The 26,824-nt window shown below is 43.0% G+C and overlaps 1 protein-coding gene across 2 annotated transcripts in view; it reads right to left on the reverse strand.

The window, feature by feature from the left end:
* Positions 1–26,824, reverse strand: part of SYMPK (symplekin scaffold protein) — a 2,606,756-nt gene that overhangs the window by 945,094 nt on the left and 1,634,838 nt on the right. For both annotated transcript variants that reach the window (XM_044062505.1, XM_044062497.1), the window contains one exon: positions 16,542–16,702. In XM_044062505.1, the coding sequence (XP_043918440.1) occupies positions 16,542–16,702 (161 nt within the window). The remainder of the gene's footprint in view (positions 1–16,541; positions 16,703–26,824) is intronic.

Raw genomic sequence — 26,824 nt, forward strand, 5'->3', positions numbered from 1 at the left:
GTTGCCAACCAGGCGTCTTTGCCTAGCATAGGAAGTAACTGGTGAAGAGTCAGCATCTTGAATTTTGGAATCTCCAGAAAGGTGTTTAGAGTAGACAGGTCCAGGATTGGACACCATGATTTGTCTTTTCTGGGTACCAGAAAACGCCTGGAATAAAAACCTTACTCCTTTTCCTCTTCTGGTACCAGTTGAATAGCTCCCATGCTTAAGAGGAAAAGTACTTGTATTTGAGCCTCTGCCCACTAATTTGGGGACAGGTCTGGCCACCTGTTTGGTGTTGGCAACGTGTGGAAATGAAATCTGTATCCCTGGGACACTATTTAAAACCCATTTGTCCCGGGTTATGAGTTCCCAGTTCTTTGCATGAAGAGCAATCTTTCCCCCCAAAGGGGCGGTTAAAAGATAAGTGCTTGGGAATTTTAAAAGGAAGTCATTGAGACTGTTTACCATAGGGGGGTGTCTTGTTATTTCCGGACTTGGAAGTGGAAGCCCCGCCACTGCTTAGTTCTGAGAGTCCCCTGGGACTGAAACCTGGGGTTTTTGCTGTGTCTGGGTTTGGCTTGAGAGAATCTGGAAGGGGCTGGAAAGGACCAATTCTTAGTAGGCCAGTGCCTACTAAATCTTGGAGGTTGCACTTGTAAACAATCTTTAACAGTTTGCATAGATTTACCTTTATCTTCCATCTTTTTAAGATCTTCTTCAGCCATATTGCCAAACAGGCGCTCCTGATTTAAAGGAGCATCCAAAAAGTTAGCTTTAACATGATCAGGTAAAGATTGCTCCTTAAGCCAAGCATGCCTTCTAAGCACAGACCCAGTAACAGCAGCCCTGCAAGAGGCCTCTAAAGAATCAAAACCACATTGCAAAGTATGTTTTCCAACTTGTTCAGCAGAATGCATTAAATCCTGTAAATCTTTATTTTCCACACAGTCAAGAATCAACATAATTTTCTGTTTAAGCAGTCCAATAATATGCTGTTGATATTTTAACATATGAAATTGGCAGTTTAAAGCTCTGATTGCCAAGGTTGCAGAAGTATAAACCTTTTTACCCCATCTATCCAGCGCCCTGGAGTCTCTAATAAAAGGGGTAGGATTTTTAGCAGTAGAAGCCTTAATGCCCTTGGGTCCCTGAGAAATGGTTTCTGGATCTGCAACAGGATTTTTAAAAAGGAACTTGTGGGACTCAGGAACCCTGTAGTATCTTGTCAGGTTTACTAGGAGCCGGAGGCAGGGAATCAGGGGCCAAACTGGATTCCAAGAACACATCATCAACAATGTCTAGTACAGGAGGGTATAGCCAAAGGCCTATGCTGAGGTAGAAGAAGGAAATCCCTAAGCCTCTTCTTTGAATCAGAAAATTCCTGGCTTTCCCAGTGGAAATGCTCCCTTAAAGTATGTAAAGTTTCCCCAAAAGAATAATCCGCTGGAGGGGAAGCAGAGGGAATGGAATCCTCTGCATCAGAATCCTCATAAGTAGGTATGGACAAATCCAGGTCATTAGAAGAGTCAGAAGAAACAGAATCCTGATCAGAAGATTCATAATCAAGCTCAGTCCTAGGCCTCTGGGGGGGGGGGGGGGTTTGACTACCCCTGATTAGAGTAATTAGATCTTCAGCCGTTTTTATCATTTGTTTTTTAGGCATAGGGGCCTGAACATGTGGCCTGGGCATTGGTTTTTTTAGACATGGATCGAGATTTAGGCCTTAGTAATGAAGGTGGTGTCAATTTAATATGCAAGTCTGTAGGCCTGAATACACCTTCAGAAGCCGGTGCCTGCACAGCGGCTCCGGACCCATCCAAGGTAGAAGACATCCGGGGGTTCCATAGGTGAAGTATCTTGCAGCATATATCTCGCGGCATACCGGACTCCGAATGGGTCTCAGTAGAGGCCTACGAATCAGAAATAGCGGGTATAAGGGGCTGCGAAAGTGCCTCACTGAGTACCGGCGAACTGGCGACTGGCTTAGGAGAAGCGTCGTCTGCAGCTTTGGACCTCAGCGGCCTGTCTCTGTCTTCATCTTTGCTTTTTTCGGAATCCCGGTAGTCGGATGGCTAACCGACGACATTTCTGGATAATTAAACTGAGAATAGAAATATTTAGAGGCAAAAATGTACAGATGACGGATAGCGTGCTGATTAAATAAAGCACAAAACCGACAGCAAGGTATGTCGTGGTCAGGGCCAGGCAAGGAATACAGTACGGATGAAAATCTTTATGAGGTATTTTCTTTCCACAAGTAATGCAATTATTAACTTTTACTGACATTGGTAAGGAGCAAGAAAAGTTTCCCCAATGGGGTACTTAGCTTTAAGTTGAAGACTTTAGTTCTGAAACTTGAAAACGAAAATTTCGAGTCGGCCGACCGGCACTTGCGAACTGCTTCTGCTTCGGGCACCACACGGCAAGAAAGACTGATGTAATGGCATCATCATGAGGGAGTCCATCGCAGGCTGCCCCAAACGTCCAGCCAGTATACAAAAATGTAAAGCTATTGTAAGGTACATGTGACGTTGCACATAAGATCCTGGGCAACATCGGTCATAAAGTGATGTTGGGTATATAGCAAACATTGGCATGTAACATCCTCAAAACTGAATGTCCCAGCAAGAAACCACCCTGAGGTAAACTGAAAAACACAAATCCAGGAAACAAGCAGGGGGAAAATGGGTGGGCTAGAATACTACAACATATAGAAGAGAAGGACATCTGTGGTTATGGCAAGATTTTACACAACTATTCTATTATCCTGCTATTCATATGCTGCAGTACTCATAACTTAAGGGAGAATACCAAATCTCATGCAGAAGATAGAGTGGGAGGAGGGGCAAGAGCATTCTCTACAAACCCCTGAGTAATAGTCCTGGCAAAACCAGCTCTAGATCTAGATATACCATCCAACTTGTAGTGTTTTGTGAATGTATGAATAGAAGACCAAGTGGCTGCTTAGAAGTATCCAGACCTTTGAAAAAAGCACATGAAAAAGACACAGCTCTAGTGAAATGAGCCTTAACTGGAGATGCAAAGGTTTTCCCAGGAGTCAAAAGGAAACAGCCTTAGAGATCCAGGAGGAGACTGCTTGGAAACAGGTCTGCCCACAGTCCTGGGAAAGAAAGAAAGAGAGAGAGAATCAGATTTACTAAAGGACTTAATTTTATCCAAATAAAACCTGAGTTATCTATGCATATCCAAGGTGTGCATGATCCTCTCACTAGAAGACTCTGGAGAGGGAAAGAAAGTGGGCAGGTTAATGGACAGATTAAGTGACAACTCGTTCACCACTTTGGGCATGAAGGAGGGACTAATTCAAAAGGAAACACTATCCTTGTGAAAAACAGTAAAAGGAGAAGAAGCCATAAGGGCATGAAGTTCTGAAACCCTTCTGGCTGAAGTGGTAGACAAAAGAAGCACCATTTTCCAAGTGCAATGTCATAGGGAAGATGAAACTGCTGGTTCAAAGGGAGGAAATGTAAGTTTTAATAAAACAAAGTTTAAATCCCAAGGAGGCAGTACTGGTTTCCTTGGTGGTCTGACATGAAGGACGCCTTTCAAGAAAAGTACGACTTCCAACTTTGAAGCCAAAGTACGGGTCATAGGCAGACAAGCCGAAGTGGCTGAGAGATGAGCTTTTACCAAAGAGTATGATAATCCAGTCTTCAGTAGTTAGATGAGACAAAACTATTGGAACATCCGCAGACAATGGTTGTAGGTTTTTGGAAAGACTCGAGATGGAAAACCTCTTCCATTTGGAAATGTAGGATTTCCTAGAATTGTGTTTTCTGGCCTCCTGCAGAACTTGAAGTATGTCCTCAGAAAATAGGTGTCTGAAAGGGATCAAAACCCTATCACCCACAGTGTCACATGAAGGGTCGACATTTGTGGATGCATTAGAAATCCCTTGTCCTATGTGAGTAGATCCACTCTGTGAGGCAACTTGTGATGATTGCCCTTGGTTAAATGCAGAAGGTCTTGGCCATCAAAGAGTCACCAGAAGCTTTCTGGTTAGTCCTGTTGAATGTTTAACAGAACTTTCTGAAGGTGGGGGAATGAATAGAGAAATATCCCCTTCCAAGAAAAGGATAGGGCATCCATCTTCCATGCCTGAGGATCGGGAACTCTGGTTGTAGGTTTTTGGAAAGACTCAAGATGGAAAACCTCTTCCATTTGGAAATGTAGGATTTCCTAGAATTGTGTTTTCTGGCCTCCTGCAGAACTTGAAGTATGTCCTCAGAAAATAGGTGTCTGAAAGGGATCAAAACCATATCACCCACAGTGTCACATGAAGGGTCGACATTTGTGGATGCATTAGAAATCTCTTGTCCTATGTGAGTAGATCCACTCTGTGAGGCAACTTGTGATGATTGCCCTTGGTTAAATGCAGAAGGTCTTGGCCATCAGGGAGTCACCAGAAGCTTTCTGGTTAGTCCTGTTGAATGTTTAACAGAACTTTCTGAAGGTGGGGGAATGCATAGAGAAATATCCCCTTCCAAGAAAAGGATAGGGCATCCATCTTCCATGCCTGAGGATCGGGAACTCTGCTGGCACAAATCTTTGGAAGTTGTCTGTTCATAGGGGAGGCTAATAGATCTACGTCAGGAGTACCCCACTGGTGGATAATGTCCAGAAACAAATCCCTGTGTAACACCCATTCGTAGGATTGAGTCATGGACCAGCTCAATTTGTCTGCCACAACATTCTGATTCTGACCGGAAAGAATGCAAACTGCCTGAAGGATCAGCCGCTATTGAGTTGCCAACTCCCAAGCCTTGGGAGACAACCTGCACTGGAGATATGACTTGCCTCCCCCCCTTGCTGACATATCAAAAGACTGTGATGTTGCCCGTAAGGGGCCTGGTTGAAGGAAAGAATGAAAGGTTTGCAGGGGAAAAATGAGAACTCTCATCTCTTTTATATTTCTTTGTTTTTTCATTTGGGAAGGATACCACACATCCTGAACTTTCCAGGAGGCAAAGTTTGCCCAACATCCCACATCTGAGGCATCTGTGAACTCTTGTGATGGAAGAGGGGTTTGTAAAGGACGTCCTCGATTCACAGAAGCCTGTTGAATCCACCACTCCAGTTCTTTTCTCAAGCAGGGAAAGGGAGGAATCATAAAATCTAGTGGATGAGCATGTTGCATCCAGACTGACCTGAGATGCCACTCCACAACAAGTACAAATATGACTCTGTCATTGTCCATGTTGGTGTAAATGACTTGAGATGTACCTCCTTGGACTATATGAAAAGGGACATGGAGGAGCTGTCCGATCTTGTAGCCCAGGCAGGTAAGACCCTAGCCCTGAGCAGCATCCTGCCATCACCCAGAATGATACCACAGTACAAGAACAAAATGACTGACTTCAACAATTGGCTAAGCTTCTGGTGTCATTCTAAGGGGATCCAGTATCTGTCTGCCTCGGATGACATGATCGACAAGCCACGATGCTTGGCCAGAGATGGCCTGCACCTGTCGCCCCTGGGATTCCGGATACTGGCTAAGGCTCTAGCCACCTCTGTAGTGCCTTTTTTAGGCAAGGTTCAAATGACAAATTCACCACCCTAACAGGTACAGGCAAGAAGAATCTGAGGGTACTGCTACTCAATGCTAGAAGTCTAAACCTCAAAATGCACTCTCTCGAGGCACTCCTTAAAATGGAGAACATCGACATCTGTGCAGTGACAGAGACCTGGTTCAAGGCTCCAGAGAGTACCCCTGCATTACCAGGCTATAATTCATACCACACCTTTCGGTCACCTAACCTGGACCGAAACACTAAAGGCGGAGGCGTGTCCATATTCATTAAGGATATCCACACCTCCAGGCTAGTTGCTCAGCATAATGCATCCGAGATTGTCCAAGTGCAACTAACTCTGGGCAAGACCGCAATCCAAATTGTAGCTTGCTACAGATCCCCCACCATGTCCCAGGATTCCCACTCCTCATTTCTTAATACACTGGAAAATATTAGGGTACAACCTAACACCCTAATAATGGTCGATTTCAACTACCCTACCATTAACTGGGAAAACTACTCATGTACCAACTCTTGTGCTCAACGTTTTCTGGAATTCATACATTCCAATGCCATGGATCAACTTATCCACACCCCCACCAGGGGCAGCAATATCCTAGACCTGGTTATTTCCAACATGGGCAACCGGTGCTCCACACCAGAGGTCAATTCCTCGTTGGTCAGATCCAACCATAAGCTAATCACCCTAGACATCCACATCCCTCCCCCACCCCCCATTAGGCAAACCACAGTAAAAAATTTCTCCAAAGCCAACTTCACGCTTCTTAAGACAGAAGTGGCAAACTTCACGACACCCATGCTGATGGACAATAGAGGTATGACTGCTGAATCCTACACAAATGCACTTTATAAGCACTTACATGAGTGCATGGATCGTGCAATCCCTAACAGAACCAAGATGCTATCCTCCAAAAAAAGGAAGCCAATCTGGTGGTCCCCTGCCATAAACAAACTCTACAACAGAAGAAAGAAACTGTTGCAAAAAAGAGTAAAATCCCATGATTGGAGAAACTCCCTGGTCAGCTTCAGTAAGAAGCTGAGATCCCTCAAAATCCCCCAAAGCTAGTTATGAAAACAAAATCGCCACTGACTCTAATCTACAAGTTACCCTTTATAATGAACTTCCATTAACAGGTAACAAAGCTGAAATTTTATCAACCAAACTTCAGATTAACAACAATAAAGCTATCTATCTAATTTGCATGTACCTTCCCCCTGGTAATAATATTCAAACTCTAGAAGACTTACTTAGTTCCCTTTCAAACCATCTACCCCAAGAAACCATAATACTTGGTGATTTCAACATTGACTGGAAAACCTGTTCATCCCAGCAGCCTACTAACCATATTAATCTCTATGGGTTCTCGCAATTAATAACAACTCCAACTAGACTCCATAAACCAAATAATAAAGAGACAATTTTGGACTGGATCCTTATTAATCACCCCCCCAACAGCTATACTCCAGGAACCCTTCCTGACAGTATTAGTGATCATATACTTACGTATGTCTTCAGACGAAAATTAAATAATCCTAATACTCATAAACTAAGAACATGCCGTTCAAAAAGATTTTTCAACCCTGATAACTTCCTTGCTGAATTGCAGGCATGTGACTGGTCGCCTTTGACACACCTTAAACTTAATGAAGCAGTGACCTATTTTAACACAAACTTTCTACAAATTCTTGATTATCATGCTCCATTACACTCTACTAGGATAAGAGCCAAGACTGCCCCATGGCTAACAAAGCAAACACAAGAAAAAATGATCCTTAGAAATAAAATCTGGGCTAAATGGAGAGCTACCAAATGTCCATCTGATCACCTCCTTTTCAAACAATTAAGAAATGCCACCAAGAAAGATACTCTTAGAGACAAAAAGGAATTTTATCTTCATCTACAAAAAACTAGTCAAAATACCCTCAAAAATTCTGGTCAGGTGTTAATAAACTTCTTAAACCAGGACATTCACCTACTCCCATCCCTTCTGGCTTTAACCTCAACAGTGCTTCTCAGATCCCAGATGCCTTTAATAAGTACTTTACAGAAGCCATTCTAACCCTAGCTAATTCATTACTCACACCTACTGCATCCCCACAAAATACCTCTCCAGTCTCATCTAAAGCCTTTCAAATTCAACCTGTCTCTTCATCCATTATTTATAAGCTTCTCATCAAACTCAAACCTTGTACCCCATCTGCTGACCAACTCCTGTCTGAATACTTACAAATAGCTGCAAAAGCTATCACCCTGCATCTATTTTGATTAATAGGACTATCTCTGAAGGAAACATCCCCACCATTTGGAAAATATCTCATATAATTCCTCTACATAAAGGGGGCTCTTCTTCTGAGCTCTCCAACTTTCGCCCTATTGCCTTACTGTCCCCATTAGCTAAGATAATGGAAAGATGTGTACACAAACAATTTCTTAACTACCTTCTTCAAAACAAACTTCTAGCTGAATGTCAAACATGGATTCAGACCTTTCCACAGCACTACCACTGCCCTCCTTTCCTTCTCTGACTCCATAAATAATAATCGAAATAATAATCGTTTCTCCTCAGCACTATTCATAGACCTATCAAAAGCTTTTGATATGGTTAACCATAATATACTTCTTGAAAAACTCAACCTCTTCTCTCTCAGCTCACATTCTCTACAGTGGTTTAGAAGCTATCTCGTAAACAGGCAACAAACAGTGCTTTGGGGGAACAACCTATCGTGCTTACTCCCAGTAAGTGTTGGTGTTCCACAAAAATCAATCTTAGGACCCCTTCTTTTCTCATTATTCATCAATGACCTTTATTTGAATGTGTCACAAGCTACCTGCATCCAATATGCAGATGACTCGACTTTGATCTGCACTGCTAAAAATGTTTCCTCCCTCCAGTCCATCACCCAAACAGCTTTCCAAAACGTTGAAAAATGGTTTATGCAACACTGCCTCCTCCTTAACCCCCAAAAAACTAAGCTTCTTCTCTTTACTCCTACTAATAAATCTCCTACACCATTCTTCACTATCTCCTCAAATAATTCTACATGTATTAACCCTGATAAAACCACTCGACTATTAGGTGTAACCATTGACAACCATCTCAACTTTGATGACCATATTAACACTACTATTAAAGCTGTTAATAAAAAAATTGGGACACTTTACAGAATTAAACCCTTCCTTACCCCAGCAGCCAGAAAAACATTGCACAGACCCACCTGATCTCCACCCTTTTTTATGCCTCAGCTATATATACTACCTTATCTAAAAATAACATTACCAAACTCTCTACCTGTTATAATAGTATAGCCAGATTCATTACTGCTACTCCCCTCAGAACTCACCACTGTCTCAACCTCAAACAACTAAATTGGCTAGAGCTAAACAACCACCTACTCTACCAACAATTACTTGTCATTCATAAGACCCTTCACTTCCCTGATAATACTCCTAGCGTGGCAAAACTGATTTCTCCTTATAAAAACCTAGCCACACTTCGCTCTGCCAATAAACTCCTAGTATCCTCCACTAAATCATACAATAAAGCTGGGGATGCGTTAATTTCAAATTCCATAGGTAAACACTGGAATCAACTCCCTCAAGAAATAACTAATCAAGACTCTACCTCTCTGTTCAAAAAACATATCAAAGAACATCTTAAAACTCAATGGCTATGTCCTTGTACTAATCCCGACTGAAAGTATGTCTCCTCACATCTAATTTTTCTACCCATCCCCCTTCTGAGCTCCTAACTTACACTTTCTATTGTTGAGAGTTACATCTTAAAAGTATGCCTCCTATTAGTCTAACTTCAGTATTATGTTTTTTATTTTTAATTTGTTGAACCCATCTTATAAGCATTTAGATTTTATTTTGCAATTCTCTTTTTTACCTTTTATATTTTTATTCAAAATATATATATTTTTTGTGATATATCATTGTTTGTTTTGTCTGTACTGGAGCTTTTCTCCCCGGGCCTCTACTGTAAACAGATATATATCCAGTTGGACTAGCCCGGTCAACAAATGTAAAATAAATAAAATAAAATAAAGACAACCACAAAGCATTCTATAGCTATGTCAAGAATCTCAATGGCAACACTCAGATCTGCTCTGAGTTACAGCACAATGGCACTAAATATACAGAACCAATGGATATTGCCAACATCCTGGCAGATAGGTTCAGTGCTAACTTTACCCCTCTGTCATCCCCTAAAGGGTCCATCTCTATACCAGAAGAATGCAAAGTTCCTGTAATCACGGCTGCACAGGTAAAAAACACACTATCCAAAGCCAAGAACACAGCATCCATGGGACCTGACGACATCCCAGGCTGTGTTCTACATGAACTACAGAACGAACTGGCACCCCACCTAAGTACTATGTTCAATCATAGCCTCACCTCAGGCTATGTGCCCACTGAATGGCGCACAGCGACAGTTATCCCACTCCACAAAGGGGGAGCCACCACAGACCCCGGAAACTACCGCCCCATTAGCCTAACGAGCCTGGTCTGCAAGGTTACGGAGTGTATCATCATGGAACTTATAAACAATGACACTGGTAATCTCCAAACTCAGGACCCCACCCAGTTCGGGTTTGTAAAAGGCAGATCATGTCTCCTAAACCTGACAGACTTCTTTGAAGCAGTCACCAAAGCCATAGATGAGGGTAAGGTGGTTCACACAGCCTATCTAGATCTCGCCAAGGCTTTTGATACCATCCCCCACTCTGGAACTGCAGATAAACTCACTAAACTAGGCATAAATCTCTATGTCACAAGATGGGTTGCCAACTGGCTCACTGACAGAACCCACACTGTGAAAGTAGCAGACACCAAATCCAGCTACAGACCAGTGAAAAGTGGAGTACCACGGGGTTCAGTCCTGGGTCCTCTCCTGTTTGGTATCTACTTCTCTGAAGTACAGGCCAACACAGAAGATCTTTGGCTAACGAACTTCGCAGATGACTGCAAACTAGGAGCCATAATCAAAACTCCAAAAGATGTGGACATCCTACAAAAGGGCCTTGCTGAGACAGATGCCTGGTGTCAAAGCCATGGCCTCAAGCTCAATGCCAAAAAGTGCAGTGTCATTCCTTTTAGTAAAAACTCAGTACCCATGAACTACCACATAGGTGGTAATCTACTTAACACCGAAAGTGTGATAAGAGACCTTGGGACACAGGTGGACAGTAGTCTCTCCTTTGATAATCACATCGCCACAGTAGTCAGGAAATCCTATGTGGCACACCTCACCACAAAAGGTTTCTCATCCAGGAAAAAAAGAGGTCATTGTTCCCCTCTACTCATCACTCATTAGACCCATTATAGAGTACAATGCCCCTTTTGGTATGTATCTCACAAGACATCTACAACAACTGGAAAGGCCACAGAAATACCTCACAAAGAGGATTACCGGCCTCAAAGAGATGCCCTATGCAGACCGTCTCAAAAAACTGCAGCTTTACTCCGTTGCATATCGCCTACTCAGAGGCGATCTCTGCCTAACACACAAAGCTATGTCAAACTCAGAGCTTTTAGACATGCTCGACTTAAAGAGATCCCAATCCCTATGAGCTACACGCTCTAGGGACCTAAACCTCGTCACCACAATAAACAGAACATGCTGGAGGGATAGATTCCTATCCCAGAGACTTCCCATACTCTGGAACAAACTACCTATCTATATCAAACAAAGCTCCTCATTAGCACTCTTCAAGAAACATCTTGATGACTGGATGGGAGATGGGGGATCACTTCTGTGGCTCTGCTCGACAGTGGCACAGGAAAATAATTTTCTTGGGTGGCGAAAGCCAGGGTACCTTTGGCTAGGCTTATATAGGCCCTAGGGCCAATAGCCTAGTACCTACCTATGAGTTTCGGAGTTTCCTAATGTGAAGTTTGGCTAGAGGTAAAATGGGAAGAGTGGATGCCATAAAGCCCAGTAGAAGAAGGAACTCCTTGGCTGTCAGGGGCTGGAGTGGAATGACAGCTTGAAAGTAAACTGTTAAGAGAGAAGACTTTCTGAGGCAGTAAGGAAACTAACATCTTGTCTGACTGAATTCTGCATCCTAAGAAAACATGGCCCTGTGAATGGCCGAGAGAGGATTTTTGGAAATTTATAGTAAATCCTAGTCTTTCCAGAAGAGACACTGTGAATTGAAGGTTTTGAAGTAGTACGTCTGAAGAATGAGCCTGAAGGAGGTGGTCATCCAGGTAAGGGAAAATCTGAATAACCCTGAGCCTGGAAAAGGGAATGATGGGAGCTAAGCATTTTGTGAAGACCGTTGGTGCTATAGATAGACCAAAGGGCAAGGCGGAAAATTGAAAATGTGAGGAGGCAATAGCAAAGCGCAGAAACTTCTTGTAAACAGGATGAATTAGGATGTGAAGATAGGCATCCCTTGATGTTCAGTGAAACCATGAAGCCCTGAGGACGAATGACAGGAAGCAGTGTTTAAGGAAATCATGCGAAAGGGTGGTACCTTTAAAAAGGTATTTAGATAAGACAAATCTAGAATGGGTCTCCAAAGACCATCCTTTCAGGGTAGTAGAATATTCTTGAGTAGAAACCCTTTCCTGTTTGGGAAGATGGGACCTCTTGAATGGTACCCTGAGAAAGCAAGTTGTGAATCACCTGAGGAAAGAAGGTCAACTAATCTTTTGGAGGTTGTGGAATATCCCTGAAGGTAGGAGTAGTCTTCCAAACCAGGAAGTATCCTCTGAGGATAACAGAAAGGACCCAGGAGTTTTGGATGATCTGTTTCCAAGCAGGAAGGGACAGGAAAAGACACAAGGATAGAGGGATCTGACTGCAAATAGGTTGGTAGTTACAGACTACCTGGCTTGCTCGGAAAGGGCTGTTTTTGACCAGGAGTAGTAGAAGGAGAAGACTTGGCAGAATAAGGCTTTTTGGCAACTCTTTTACTCTTAGAAGGAGGAGGTCTGGATAACTTCCTTAAAAAAGGAGTTTTAGAAGGATAGTTCCTTTGAAATTTTGGAAATGGAGACACAAAAATATGTTTAAGGTCCTGGAACTCCTTGCTCTTTTCTTGCAAGGACTTAAGTTCTGTTGCTGCAGAATCTAGTAGAGCATCCATAATTTTAGCTTTGATGTTGCTTCACAGTGGATGGAGTTGCAGCTAAGAGTACCTCCAAAGGACAGAACCAGATGCATTAACTACATCATAGTTGCATTTAATAGAATGATGTGTAACTCGGTTGAGGAATCTAAAATGGAAGCAAGCTGGGACTTAGTATTACAGTCTGGAAGCTCAGAAATGAGCTTAATAGCTTGAGAAAGGAGGGCTAAGGAATATTTGGTCATATGGGTTTTGTAGTTTATGGTTCTAAACTCCAGAGTGGCCAAAGTATATGCTTTTTTCCGCACCCTTTCCATGATTTTGCTCTCCTTGTCTGAGGGGATAAGGGAAGTAGGCAAAAGTTTAGAGGGCTTATCTGCAGCCAATGATACTGTAGCTGGATCTACAGAAGGGCACTTAAACAAAAACTTACAATCCTCTGGCACTTTGAAGAACCATTCAGTCTGAAAAAGTCCAGTGTGGACGAAAGCACCTTACTGTTTGATGTGTATATTTTGTCATTAAAAGAGAACTTCCTATGTTGGCTCATCTCTCCGGTTTTGTTCTACTTTTTGTTTTCCGGTATTGGGTGTGTACTTTGGACACTTTGTAGAATCTGCCTGGCCTTTAGGGGCAGGAGGTTGTGAATCTGGGCACTTAGAAGCAGAGCAGAAAGCATCCAAGAAAGCCAGAAGCACGGGAAGTACTGCATATGAGGCTGGGGAATCCATCTGTAAAAAATCATATCTTTTTTGAATGTCTGAAACTTGAGAGCACTCCCACTGGATAGATTTCCTCATCTTTGTGATGCCCGTGAACTGGCCCAGCAATCAAGGAGCCTTAATCCTCATCACTAACACCAGTGAGGGGCGTCCGTACAGGGAAAGGATAATAAATACAATCACAGTAAATTACAATTTCCCTTAAGAGCACACAGAGATCACAGTCAGTTTGGGGCTGGTTTCTCCCTTTCTCTCCAGGTCCTCAATAAGACTCACCACTGGCACAGCTATAGGGTCCAGATCTCAGCCTAGTGGGCAAGCTAAAACCCCCAGCACCCTCTCTGTCCAACCAGTGCTTCATGTCCCTGCCCCAAGTAGCTGACACACACACACACACACACACACACACACACACACACACACACACACACACACTTTGAGATAAAGAGTTTATACAACCACACAGACGCTCCTGGGGAAGCCTGGCACAGGTTCTCCAGCTGTGCCCCTTTTACCCAGACTATACAGTAGAAATCACTGCCATCACCCGGCTAATATTTATCAGCTACTCAAATGCCCTTATCAAAGGGTGTCCAATTATGCTGTGCAATATTATTATCCAAATGGTAAGTGTGACTGAACAGTCAAGACTTACTTGGAGTGACTTGGTACAGTATCACTATATACATGCAATGTACTTAAGAGCTGAAATTATCACTACACAAAACAGCCACAGTTGAAAGGTTTAATAATAATTAATAATAAAAACACAAGACAATACTTCTTATACACAGTGCTAGTCAACAGTTCAGAGATCACAGAGAAATACTTAAAATAATACAGTAGAAAAGTTCTGACATCAACACAGAAAAACAAACTAGTCTAATCTTCCTATTCCCTAGTTATACATAAGAGAAAACACAGTTCTAAAATCCTACTTACATATAGACACAGGCAGAGTGGTGAGTTGGATGTTCTCAAGACAAATGCTCAATGCCCTCATTCTTTCTCTCCTTAAATTGATAACACAGTACCACTGATTCATTTCAGATTACATCATTTCTTTCTGATTCCCCAGCTAACAGACTCTGAGGTTAACAGCCCTTTTTATACATGCAAATTCTAGCCATTAACTCTGTCGTCAAAACAATATGCAGAATGCCTTTATATAGACATCTCGGCTCCAAGTTTTGACATCAGAGAAGTGCCTTATCAGCTTTGTAACAGCAGAGTACACTGTTGTTACATTTGTTCCACATTTAATACCATTTTTTCCCAATTTAAGAGAACAAGCATGTGGCTTATACCAATATTTACAAATGACTGAATTATCTACAAAATTCTACCTGGCTAGGCTGCCAGCCTTCACCTATCTTCACAATAGTCTCTCCAAAAGTAATATCTTCCTCTAGAGATTCAGTTCTATTTGATTCCTCCTCTGGGGATGCAAATCCCAGGGGACAGGACATCTGGGCAGAGTATGCCAGAGACTCATCCCCAAAGAATCATCCTCATCAGAGGAATCCTCAGTTCTGATCTTTTTTTGAGGAGAAACTGGAGGAAAATGGAAAGAGAAGGAAGAGAAACCCCTGTGGATTGCCTAAGGGCCAAGAATGAGTTAAACAATCCAAAGGCTTTCCAATCAGTGGATTGTTCCTGTGCAGAGGGAGAAGACTGCTTAGTTTTCTACTACTACTTCTTAAGTGCAGCATCCATACGGTGGAAGAATGAGGGACTTGAGATCGGTTTGGTACCTCCTCATGAACCAGGACTTGTAAAGCCTCGAGGGTCTTCAGAGAAGTCAATGAGCCTGAGTTCCCCCTTACATCTGAAGCGGACATCGGCATATCCCCCAAGGATGTGCTAACAGGATCCTTTGTGGCTTCCACAGCAGTACTGATGAAGAATCACCAACTCCCTCCGAACAGGTCTCTGGGCCAACATGGGAAGCGGGAGGAATGTCCGGAATTGTAGGAGCTCTAGAAACCTCAGGCTTAGATTTCTTGGCCTTAAGAACAGGCTCCCCTGAAGGACTCTATGTACCTTCCATAGCATCACAAGCTAAACGCTCAAGGCATTGGTGCTCTAGATATAAATTAAGAGAAGCGGGATGACTACGTAGTGTCTTTGGGACAAAGGCCTTGCACACTGTACAGGAGGTGTGGCTGTGATTAGAGTAGGCAAACAAAAAGTGAGAGATCGTGGGTATCCTTACATGGAATTTGCCTTCTACACTGACACTTGGCCTTCCTATATGACATGTAACCTCAGCAATACATGGAGTTTTATCTATTCCATGCACTTCAGTTACGTAAAAGTGTGAAGTGTTTTACCAGCTTTAAAAGCCAGTATAGCAGTTAGCGAGTGCAGTCACACAGTGACAGCATTGTACATATTTCATTTGCTCAAGAATTTGGGGGGGGGGGGTTGACAAATGAGGAAAGTCAGGAAGTTTGTAAATATTGTTCTAATTTAGTTCAGTTACTTACAGACTCAGCTTATTGTTCTGTGAACAGCATGCAAACATGAGGCAAGATATTCAGGGACAGTTGAGAAAGAAGGCATGTCTCTTGCATGAGACCCAACCGTAACAATGCTTAGTATGTGTGCTACAATTGTTTCACTCCTTTGAGAGCACTGTTATGGTCAGGTTTAGTGCTACAGTAGTACTTTACAGGTTTATCTTTTTTTCCAACTCTGGAATGTAATCAAGGCGCACCGTGTGCTGCAAAGTCATTATGTACAGAGCAGCTAGACAGCAAGTGCACCAACTGACATCTAGAAAACTGAATAAGCTGTTGTTATTTGCAAAACAGCAACAGTAAAAAATTACAGTACTGAAGTGATGTAGTAAAAAGGACTGTAGATAGGTTTCTTCATTGAAATTTGACCATGTAGCCTTAAAGGAGGCAAATGTGATCCTGACATGCAAAATATTCCAGTATTAACCAATCAGATCTCTAGTCAGTTATCAGTTTTGTGCAGTAGTGAAGTTATTTGCCCTAAATGTTCTCTTTAATATATAGGTTCATAGGTTCATACTAGGCTATCTGCCCTAGGGCATTTATAAGCCTAGCCAGAGTGTGTTTGGCTTTCGCCAAAATATACATATACATATATAAAATACACACACACACACACACACACACACACACACACACACACACACACACACCCCTAAATCAAATGTAAACAAGAGTCATACCGGTTGTTCAATGACACGCAGAATGGTGCGCTTTATGTCAGCAATAGCTTCTGTGTATACAGATGCCAGTTCATGAATTAACTTGTGATTCTGAGGAAGGAGAGCAAGATACAGATACAGACACTGTTTAACAGTCTCATCTGTCCATGGAGCAGCCACCTCTGTAAACAGAAAAAAATATATATGTCCAGTATTACTAACTTGGATGTCTGTGAATGAAAGAAACTCATTTTAAAGTCTGGTCATGAACAGTGCTCTACCACAGTTAAAAAAAAAAAAAATCAAAATATAAATAAAAAATAAAACAATCATTTGAAACTTAATATATTTTATTTATGCAGCTATTTTCTAATGAAATTTACACAAGAATAAGACTTTGTCCTGTTGACTGGATGCAAGTAATAACACACATTTCTTTCTTATGTTACAGAAAATAATTCTCAAGAAATAACAAATGCACACTCCATTACCAGCTGAGTTGACAAAAAGCCCTCTGCAGTGGTGCTGCTGGATTTACTCTTTTCATAAACCATCTTGTCAGAATGTGAATTTTTTTAAGCTTCTTGTACTGGAAGGAAGAATTATTCTGATCGCAATATCATAACATCATGTGCCATACTACAAGGGCATGCTCACCTCCTGTGATCTTCAATTTAATCACCTTGCAGTTTTCAAACCAAATGCACTATAAAATTCAGAGAAGGCAAGAATATAAAATTATACCCATGCCAGATGTACAGGAAAAGCCAACCGCTGATACAGGACAGAGTCACAGAGCAATAATCATCTACTGCAGAAGGCCTTCTCATGGATTAAATTACACTGGTAGTACATATTGGTTATATCTGACTTCAAAGACCCACTGCAGTTGGTAACCTGGGCAAAATTACAAGCAGTATAAATATCCTAAAAGGCTATAGCTGGAGAACACAGAAAGCAGGCAGGGGGTGTCTTCTTTCCCCTTTGTTATTTCCATTATACTTAGAACCACTGACAAAGAAAATAAGGGGCTTGGAAATTCAAGGATATAATTGAATGGTAATCAAGAAAAGTTGGCTTTGTTTGCAGATGATATTATTTTGTATATTTGAAACAGGTTCAAGTCTTTTCAGGTTGCAAAATTAATCAAGATAAAACAAAGGCAATAGCTGTAAATTATGTGCCTATACACAAATTTGGTTCAGCAATACCCATATTTATGGGGACATGATAAAATAAAGTACTTAGAGAAGTGTGGTTTAAAAAGGATTCTGTTATGGGAGCTACATATATGTGGAAAGGGACTAAACAAAAGATAATACAAAAAAAAACTGAAAGCTCTGGTTTATGGATATGGACAGCAAGATACAAGCAGTTAAATGCTTTTAGTCCCTTTAGTTTTATACACAGGTCAAGCAAATTTTTATCAGCTAGAGAAGTTCTGGATAGCAATTAATAAAGAGTTGAAGGATTTTACCTGGGAGGGGAAGTGGAAAAGAATCAAGCGGGATAAGCTGATCCTTCCAATATAACAAGGTGGTCTGGGATTACCTGATTTGAAGGGGTATTTCAGAACTACAAAGTTAAGGCTCCTATACATAGCACAAGCAGAAAGCTGTAATTCAAAGTAGAAAAAGATTATGATGAAACAGAGAGAAGCTCAAGAAATAAAGAGAAACTAGGATTTTGGTTGCAGACCTTTAAGCACCACAACAATAACCATACAGAATATGAATAAATTTGGCTGTTTTATGAATGTAAAAGAGCTAAGTCAACACAAAAATGGAGAAAGGAGATTCTGCCAATAACAATGATTGCAATTAGGGGTACAGAGAAAGTACAGTTTTGTACCTACCATAAATGTAGATGTCCGATAGATATGCAACTGCAGTCATAACATATGGGTTGTCCTGCCTCAGGCAGCCCTCGGTCGGCCGGATTCCAAAGTCTGGGTCCAGCGTCGGCCAGTGTCGCCTCCTCTCCGACGTCAGAACGGCTGGAGTATAAAGGCATTGGCCGACGCCATCTTCTTCAGTGTTTCTTGCCCCAGATGCCAGGTGCCCTCCTAGGAAGGCTAAATTTGGTGAATGGATAAAGAATTCCATACATGCACAACAGTAATAAACAGATACACCATAGAGACACCCCCAGCTAAAAAGGAGTAGGGGTAGTGGACCCATAAAGAAGGATGCAGAGGGGTAGGAGGGTGGGAGAATCCGACTGCAGTTGCATATCTATCGGACATCTACATTTATGGTAGGTACAAAACTGTACTATGTCCTTCAAGAATGCAACTGCAGTCATAACATATGGGTTGAATACCATAGCCAAGCTGGGGGCGGTTGGAAATAAGAAAGTGATGGTGTAGCTAAAATGCCCTGCAGGACCGCCGAAGCAAAGCCTGCTCGGGATCTGGAGTATAAAGGCAGGTTGTAGTGTTTGGTAAATGTATGCACGGAGCTCCATGTAGCAGCCTCTAGAATGTCCTTTGTAGCCACTCCTCTTAGGAAAGCTGTAGATGTGGCTATAGCTCTGGTGGAGTGTGGCCTGATATTGGCTGGCACACCTTTTCCATGGAAGGAATAGCAGAATCTAATGCAGTGTCCAATCCATTTGGAAATTGTTTGGAGATTGCTTTTCCTTGTATTCCAGCAGCATAGGCTACAAACAGTTGGTCAGACTTTCTGGTGGCCTTAGTTCTGTCCAGGTAGTAGCGTAGTTGCCTGTGTATGTCCAAAGTTTGCAGCAGTGTTTCCCCCCTGTTTTGAGGGTTGGAAAAGAAAGTAGGCAGGTGAATGGCTTGATTTAGAGACACCCTTGAAATTACTTTTGGCATGAATGAAGGATTGGTTCTTAGAGAGACTCTGTCCTGATGAAAAATGAGAAAAGGAGGTACTGCCATAAGTGCCTGCATCTCCAAGACTCTTCTTGCTGATGTGATTGCCAATAGGAAAACCGTTTTCCATAAGAGAAATTGCATTTCTGAAGTTGCTGCTGGTTCATAGGGGAGGAAGAGTTAATTTTTCCAAGACGAAGTTGAGGTCCCATGCAGGTACTGGCGCTTTCCTGGGAGGTTTGATATTCTTTATCCCCCTTAGGAACTGTCTTAGCAAAGGGTGTGAAAACACCGGTGGATCACAATTGTACTTCGCTGAGATTGCTGAGGCATGAATCTTTATGGAAGAATATGAGAGACCAGTATGAAACATTTCTGCCAAGTATTCCAATATGTGAGGAATACTCAATACTGTTGTATCCTGACCCCTGCTAGCATTCCAGATGCTGAACCTCTTCCACTTGGCTAAATAGGTTTTTCTGGTGGAAGGTCTGCGTGCTTCCAGTAAGATCTCTTTAACTTTTTTGGAAAGAGAGATATCGGAAGGAGTTATGGTAACCTCCAGGCTTGTCAGATGCAATGTTTTCAGGTTTTGATGAACCGTCCTGTAATTGTGTTGTGTTAGAAGCAGAGGCCATAGGGGCAGAGGCCACGGTTTGGTCCGAGATATGCTCAACAGCAATGGGTACCAGTGCTGCCTTGGCCAGTCTGGAGCAATTAAAATGCCTGTTGGTTGTTCTGCTTTGATCTTCAGTATCACCTTGGTCAGTAGTGGTAGAGGAGGGAATGCATAAATTGTTAGGGACTTCCAGCTGAAGGAGAGAGCATCCGTTTTCCAGGCTAGAGGATGGTGGGTCCTTGTACAGAACTTTTCCAGGTGATGGTTCATGTGAGAAGCAAAGAGATCTATGTCCGGTCTTCCCCATGTCCTTGTTGTTTGTGAGAAAATGTGAGGATGCAGCATCCATTCATGTGGATCCAAGAAATTTCTGGGATTGCAAATGTATCTTCAGACTTAGGGATTTTTCCCAGAGAATCATTGTTAGTCTGCAGAGGGGATAAGAATGAGTGCCTCCCTGCTTGTTTATATACCACATAACTGTGGTGTTGTCTGTCCTTATTAGCAAATGTCCTTGTTGAACTGATTTTTCGAAAGTCTCGATTGCATGTATCACTGCCAACATCTCTTTTTGGTTTATGTGCAGATGCCTTTCCCTTGGTGTCCACTGACCTTGAATGCATCTGCCTTCCATATGCGCCCCCCATCCCTGGTCTGAGGCGTCTGTTGTAATCATTTGACCTGCTTGAGGTTTGTTGAAAGACATGCCCTTGTTTGACTGACTTGCTTGAGCCCACCACAGAAATTCTTTTTGTAGACATGGAATGAGTGGGATTACATCCTCTAGGCTTTGGGTGTGTTGGGGACCATAAGCTTTTTAAGTACCATTGCAGCTTTCTCATATGAAGTCTTGCCAAAGGTATCAGAAGAATGCAAGATGCCATGAACCCCAGGGCCTGCAGGATTTTCCTTGCAGTCAGCTGGGAGAGCTTTGCTAGGCCTTTGAAGTACTCTGGTAACTGCTGTTGTTTTTCCTCTGTGAGATCAGCCATCTGTGTTTTTGTGTCCAGTTTGGCTCCTAGGAAAATAATCTGTTGGGATGGCAGTAGTCTTGATTTCTGAATGTTGACTGTGTATCCCAAGGCCTGTAGTAACTGAATGACATAGTCCAAGTTTGCTATCAAGGTTTGCTTGTTGTCTGCTTGAATGAGGCAGTCGTCCAGGTAGGGGTATATTTGAATCCCCTGGAGTCTGCAGTGTGCCACTACTGATGCCAGGCATTTCGTGAACACTCTGGGCGCAGTAGATAAGCCAAACGGCAATGCTGAGAATTGATAATGCTCTGTCCCTGCAAGAAATCTGAGGTATCCTCTGCAGCTTTGTCTGATTGGGACATGCAGGTATGCCTCCTTGAGGTCCAGAGTGACCAGCCAAGACCCCTTGCCCAGCATGGGAAGGAGTTGCTGCAACGTCAGCATTTTGAACTTTGGCACAATGAGATAAGTATTTAGAGTAGACAAGTCCAGTATAGGTCTCCATTCGTTTTCCTTTCTTGGAACAAGGAACAGTCTTGAATAAAATCCCTGGCCTTGTTCCCGTGGAGGAACCTTTTCTATTGCATTTATGTTTAACAGCTTTGAAACTTGAATGAGTGCCTCTGCCCTTTGATGATGTGGCAGGTTTGGCATGCCTTGTCTTATTGTTAAAGTATGGAAGTGGAATCTGTAACCTTTGTCTATTAAATCCAGAATCCAGTTGTCCTTGGTTAAGATATGCCAGTTTTTCGAGAATAAGGATAATTTTCCACCCAAGGGTGCTTCTCTTTGAGCCTTTGTGGGCGGTATGAAAGTCAAGTCATTGTGGTTGTACTTGTGGTGCAGCTGGGCTGCCTGTTCCACTTCTTTGATTTGGTGGTTGCCATTGGCGGCCCCTGTAGGAGCCTCGGTATTGCCCTCTACCTCGGCCACACCTGTTTTTTCCCCTTTGAAACTTGTCAGTGTCTGGAAAGGACCAATTCTTTGAAGGCCAATTCCTGCTGAATCTGGGTGGCTGAACCTGGAGGAAATCTTTGACTGTCTGTACTGATTTAGCTTTTTCCTCAATGGACTTCAACACATCTTGTGCATTAGCACCAAAAAGCTTCTGTTTTTCTAGAGGTGCATCAAGTAACTTTACTTTAACATGGTCTGGCAGTGGCTGTTCTTTTAACCAAGCATGTCTACGTATAACAGCCCCAGTCATAGCTGCCCTACATGAAGCCTCCAATGCATCATAACCACACTGAAGAAAATGATTGTTAACCTACTGAGTGTTATGTACTAGATCCTGCAATGCCTTAAAATCAGTAGGCTCAGGGGAGGCTAGCTTTTTCTGTAAGTCATCCAGTAAAAAATCCTGGTACTGAAACATATGAAAAAGGCAGTTAAGTGACCTCAGAGCCAGGGTGGTGGAGGTATAAACTTTTTTACCCATCTCTCCAGGGACCTAGCTTCCCTATCCGCTGGCAGTGGATTCTTGGCAGTGGAAGCAGCCACTCCCTTGGGGCCCTGTGAAATTGTTTCTAGATCCACAGAATGGGCCTTAAAGAGATGCTTGCGTGTGTCAGGGACCCTATAATATCTAAAACAAAGATCACGCCTCCGTTGCTGTACCATAAAGGGCTGCCCTCTCAACGTTAACCACAGTACTGTCAGTAATGTATAGCAATTGCAGTTGAAAGTAATTCCTCCAAACACCAAAGGTTCAAAAAATGTGTTCGAACATTTTTTGAACCTTTGGTGTTTGGAGGAATTACTTTGAACTGCAATTGCTATACATTACTGACAGTACTGTGGTTAACGTTGAGAGGGCAGCCCTTTATGGTACAGCAACGGAGGTGTGATCTTTGTTTTAGTGTTTGCCGTGGAGAGCTGGAGTTGTGACCCTATAATATCTGTCAGGCCTGACAGGAGCAGGAGGGAGAGAATCAGGGTTAGCACTGGAGTCGGAGAAAACATCATCCAGGACATCCATAACTGGAGGGATAGCTAAAGGCCTGTGCTGGGGAAGCTTGAGGAAGGTACAAAGCCTTTTCCTGGAGTCAGAGAATTCCTGACCCTGCCATTTAAAATGCTCCCTCATGGAGTGTAGGACTTCACCGAACGAAAAATCCTCTGGAGGAGAGGCAGTGGGAATTGATTCCTCAGCATCAGAGTCCTCATAGGCCTGGAAGGATTTTTCTTGGGTATCAGAATGCTCAGAATCCTCAGAGGCTTCATCTGAAGAGAGGTTGTCGGCCTGCTCATTTCTGGGCCTTTTCTCTGCAGGCGGCTGAGAACCTCTGTCTGGATGAGGCTGAGACCCCCTAATAAGAGAAATTAGATCTGCAGCAAGAGACATGATCTGCTTATCAGAAGAAGGGGCCTGAGCAGAAGGTTTAGGATGGGCCTTGGCCTGGCTGGCGGCCTTAGCATGTGTAAAGGCCTTGATGGACATGGATACAGGAGGCCTAGCTGCCCCACGTGCTGGGGTAACCTTGTCCACAGGAATGGTGTTGGGTAAATCCAGAACCTCGGTTTCTGGAGGAAAGTCAACAACCGGCACCGGAGTAGACTCCGAGACCGAAGGACGAGTTACCGCTGTGTCGTCGGCCTGGAGCGGTTGGATTACCGCTTCTGAAGGGACCGAAGCACTCGCAGAGGGTTTAGGAGGAGTATCGGTGGAGGACGCGGGCCGAGGATGTCGGTCCCGGTCCTTACGTTTTTTGGAAGATTGAGTTGTCGGTTGATCCGACGGCATGATATAAGCAAAAGAATCACCGAAAAAGTCTTCGGCAAATTCTGCCCGGCGCCTGAGAGTGCGCTTATTAAAGCAAGCACAGGCAGCACAGGCCGAGACGTCGTGGTCTGGGCCCAGGCAAGGAAGGCAATAAGAATGGAAGTCCTTATGAGGTATTTGTTTACCACAAGACAAACCATTATTAACTTTCTCAATTTGTTCTGACATCGGCTGAGGCAAGAAAAAATGTTCCCCAATGGGGTACTTAGCTTTTAGATGACTTCGGTACTGAAAACACAGGAGCTGACCGACTGGCACTTGCGAACTGCTTCTGCTTCGGGCACCGCGGCAAGAAAGACTGAAGAAGATGGCGTCGGCCGATGCCTTTATACTCCAGCCGTTCTGACGTCGGAGAGGAGGTGACACCAGCCGACACCGGACCCAGACTTTGGAATCCGGCCGACCGAGGGCTGCCTGAGGCAGGACAACCCATATGTGATGACTGCAGTTGCATTCTTGAAGGACATCAGGCAAGAGGGGGCTGGAAGAATTAACTACAGAAAGCCTGAAAAGGAACAAAGGTATAGGCAGCAAATAATTAGAGAGAAGTGTAATAGAATGGAAAGTGGCCGTTTGGACTGCAGGCTACAGATTGCCTTCCCTTTCAAGGACTGATATCAGAGTACAGGTAAAGAGGAAGGAATTGGGGGGTGGGTCATAAGTGAAAGACCAGCATTGGTAGAGTTTTTAGTAGAAGCTACAACGGAAGCTGCAGTTAAAAAAAAAAAAAAAAAAGGATAATTAATAGGACATATAAAATACTGCATGATAACTAGAAGTTGTTAGTAAAGATTGTGAAGAGAAACTGGATAAGCAATTCACAAAGAAAAAATGGGAGGATATGTGTACTGCTCCCAAAAATGCGCCAAAGTCCAACAGATTTAGGATTTTTGCTTGAAATGTCTGCATAGGTATTTTTTACCCCATACAGACTCCAAAGATTTTTTCTTCAGGTAGACTGTGAATGTTGGAGGTGAGATGGGGAAAAAAAGGGTAATTGGATAAAAGAAGTTAAGTTCTTACCATAACATTCCATGTTTGTTGTCCTTTATCTTGCCTTCCTTCTTCCTGGTTGGGTTCAGAGCCAATCTCAGCTCTGACTCCGCCACTTCTAAAGCTCAAAGAATCCTCCTGGCTCAAGGCTAACCCCTTATCCCAGCATGCATAGCGGTAGCTACCCAGATCTCATTTGTGAGAACTAACCACTATATAGGGAAAATATACAACAACGCTCCTTGTAACAACAGAAAAGGGAAAAATGGTGACAAGGAGAACACCAAAGGTTGAAAGGCAAACGTTACTCAGTCATATCAGTGAAAGGGTAAATTCCTCTCAAATCTTCCAGGATGGGGGAAGGAGGGATGGATGCAAGAAGGAAGGCGAGATAAAGGACAACAAACATGGAACGGTTAAGGTAAGAACATAACTTCTTTATGTTATGTTGTCCATCTCACCTTCCTTCTTCCTGGTTGGGACAACGTCCCTAGCACCTAAAATCCTGGGTGGCTCACTGGAAGAGAGGACTTCAGAACTGTGGAACCAAAGGATGCCCTGTTCCAAGAAGCCATGTCCACTTTGTAATGAGTAATGAAAGTATGGGAAATAGCCCATGTTGCTGCTGCGCAAATAGTATCTAAAGGAAGCTTAGCTTGAAAGGCTGTGGAGGTAGCCAAGGACCTAGTGGAATGTCCCCTGACTTTCCCTGGGACTGACACATTCCGAGATTCATAAGTGTAAGTAACAGTACTGGACAACCATTTTGAAAGAGTCACTTTGGAAACTGATGAGCCTTGTTTGCTCTGAGAAAAGGATACAAACAGCTGATCTCATTTTCTAATGTCCTTGATCCTTTGAAGATAAAATCGTAACTGCCTGTGGACATCCAATTGATAAAATTTGTACTCTGCCTTGCTGCCATAATCTGGAAAGAAAACAGGAAGTTCAATTGACTGATTCAAATTATAGTCTGAGCAGACTTTTGGTAAAAAGGAAGGATTAGTCCTAAGAGATACTCTATCATTGTGAAAAATCATATAAGACAGGTGGATGGAAAGTGCCTGTAACTCGGAGACCCGTCTAGCTGATGTAATTGCGACCAAGAAGAGAGTCTTCCATGATAAGAACTTCAGAGGACAAGAAGCAGCTGGTTCAAAGGGAGGAAGGATCAAAGCAGCTAGTACTAGGTTTAAATCCCAAGGATGGAGAGGTTCTCAGATAGGAGGCCTTAATAGTGTAGCACCTTTCAAAAAGGCCTTGCATAACTTATGAGACATGACATTAGAACCTAAAAGTCCCACATGAAAGTTAGAAATAGCTAGTTGAACATGAACCGTAGCAGCAGCTGCTCCTTTTTTGAAGGTTTCAGCCAGGAAATCCAGAATTTTTGCAAATGGAGCTGTAAAAGGATCAATGTCATCATGCTCGGCCCAGAGTGGGAACCTCTTCCATTTACTAGCATAAAGCTTCCTAGTAGTTGGTTTATGGGAAGAGACTAAAATATGTTGAACCATCAGAGATATATCAGGGAGCCTGGCTATGATCGGAAGTGGAGAAACCAAGCTGTTAGCTAGAGAGTTTGAATGGAAGGATGAAGAGCGCCCGACTGATGTGTCAGAAAGACCGGAACCGGGTCCAGAATCCAACGCTCTTCCTTCAGGTAATGTGATAGGAACGGGAACCATATCTGGTGAGGCCAGCACGGAGCAATGAGGATCAACTTGCAACTCAGCAACTTCGCTTTCTGCAGAACTTTTGAAATTAAAGGAAGGGGGGAAAGCATAAAGGATCCGGGAGGGCCAGTGCATCTCTGGGTGACTGTCCCAGAGGGGAACTAGGGCAAAATAGCTGCTGCATTTGTTGTTTAGATGACAGGCAAAGAGATCGCAGAGTGGCTGGCCCAATCTGTGGTAGATCATATCTGCCACATCTTGTTTGAGAGACCACTCATGGGGGCATGAGAATTGCCCTGATGAGCTTGTCCGCAATCACATTGGACTTCCCTGGAATGTGTGTTGCAACCAGAAAATGCTGAGAGATCATTGCCCATTGCCATACCCGAAGGGCCTCCCGACATAAGGGATAAGATTTGGTTCC

Source organism: Protopterus annectens, chromosome 1.part0 (assembly GCF_019279795.1).
Source record: "Protopterus annectens isolate FY-2018-M chromosome 1.part0, PAN1.0, whole genome shotgun sequence".
In the NCBI taxonomy this organism is placed as follows: Eukaryota; Metazoa; Chordata; order Ceratodontiformes; family Protopteridae; genus Protopterus; species Protopterus annectens.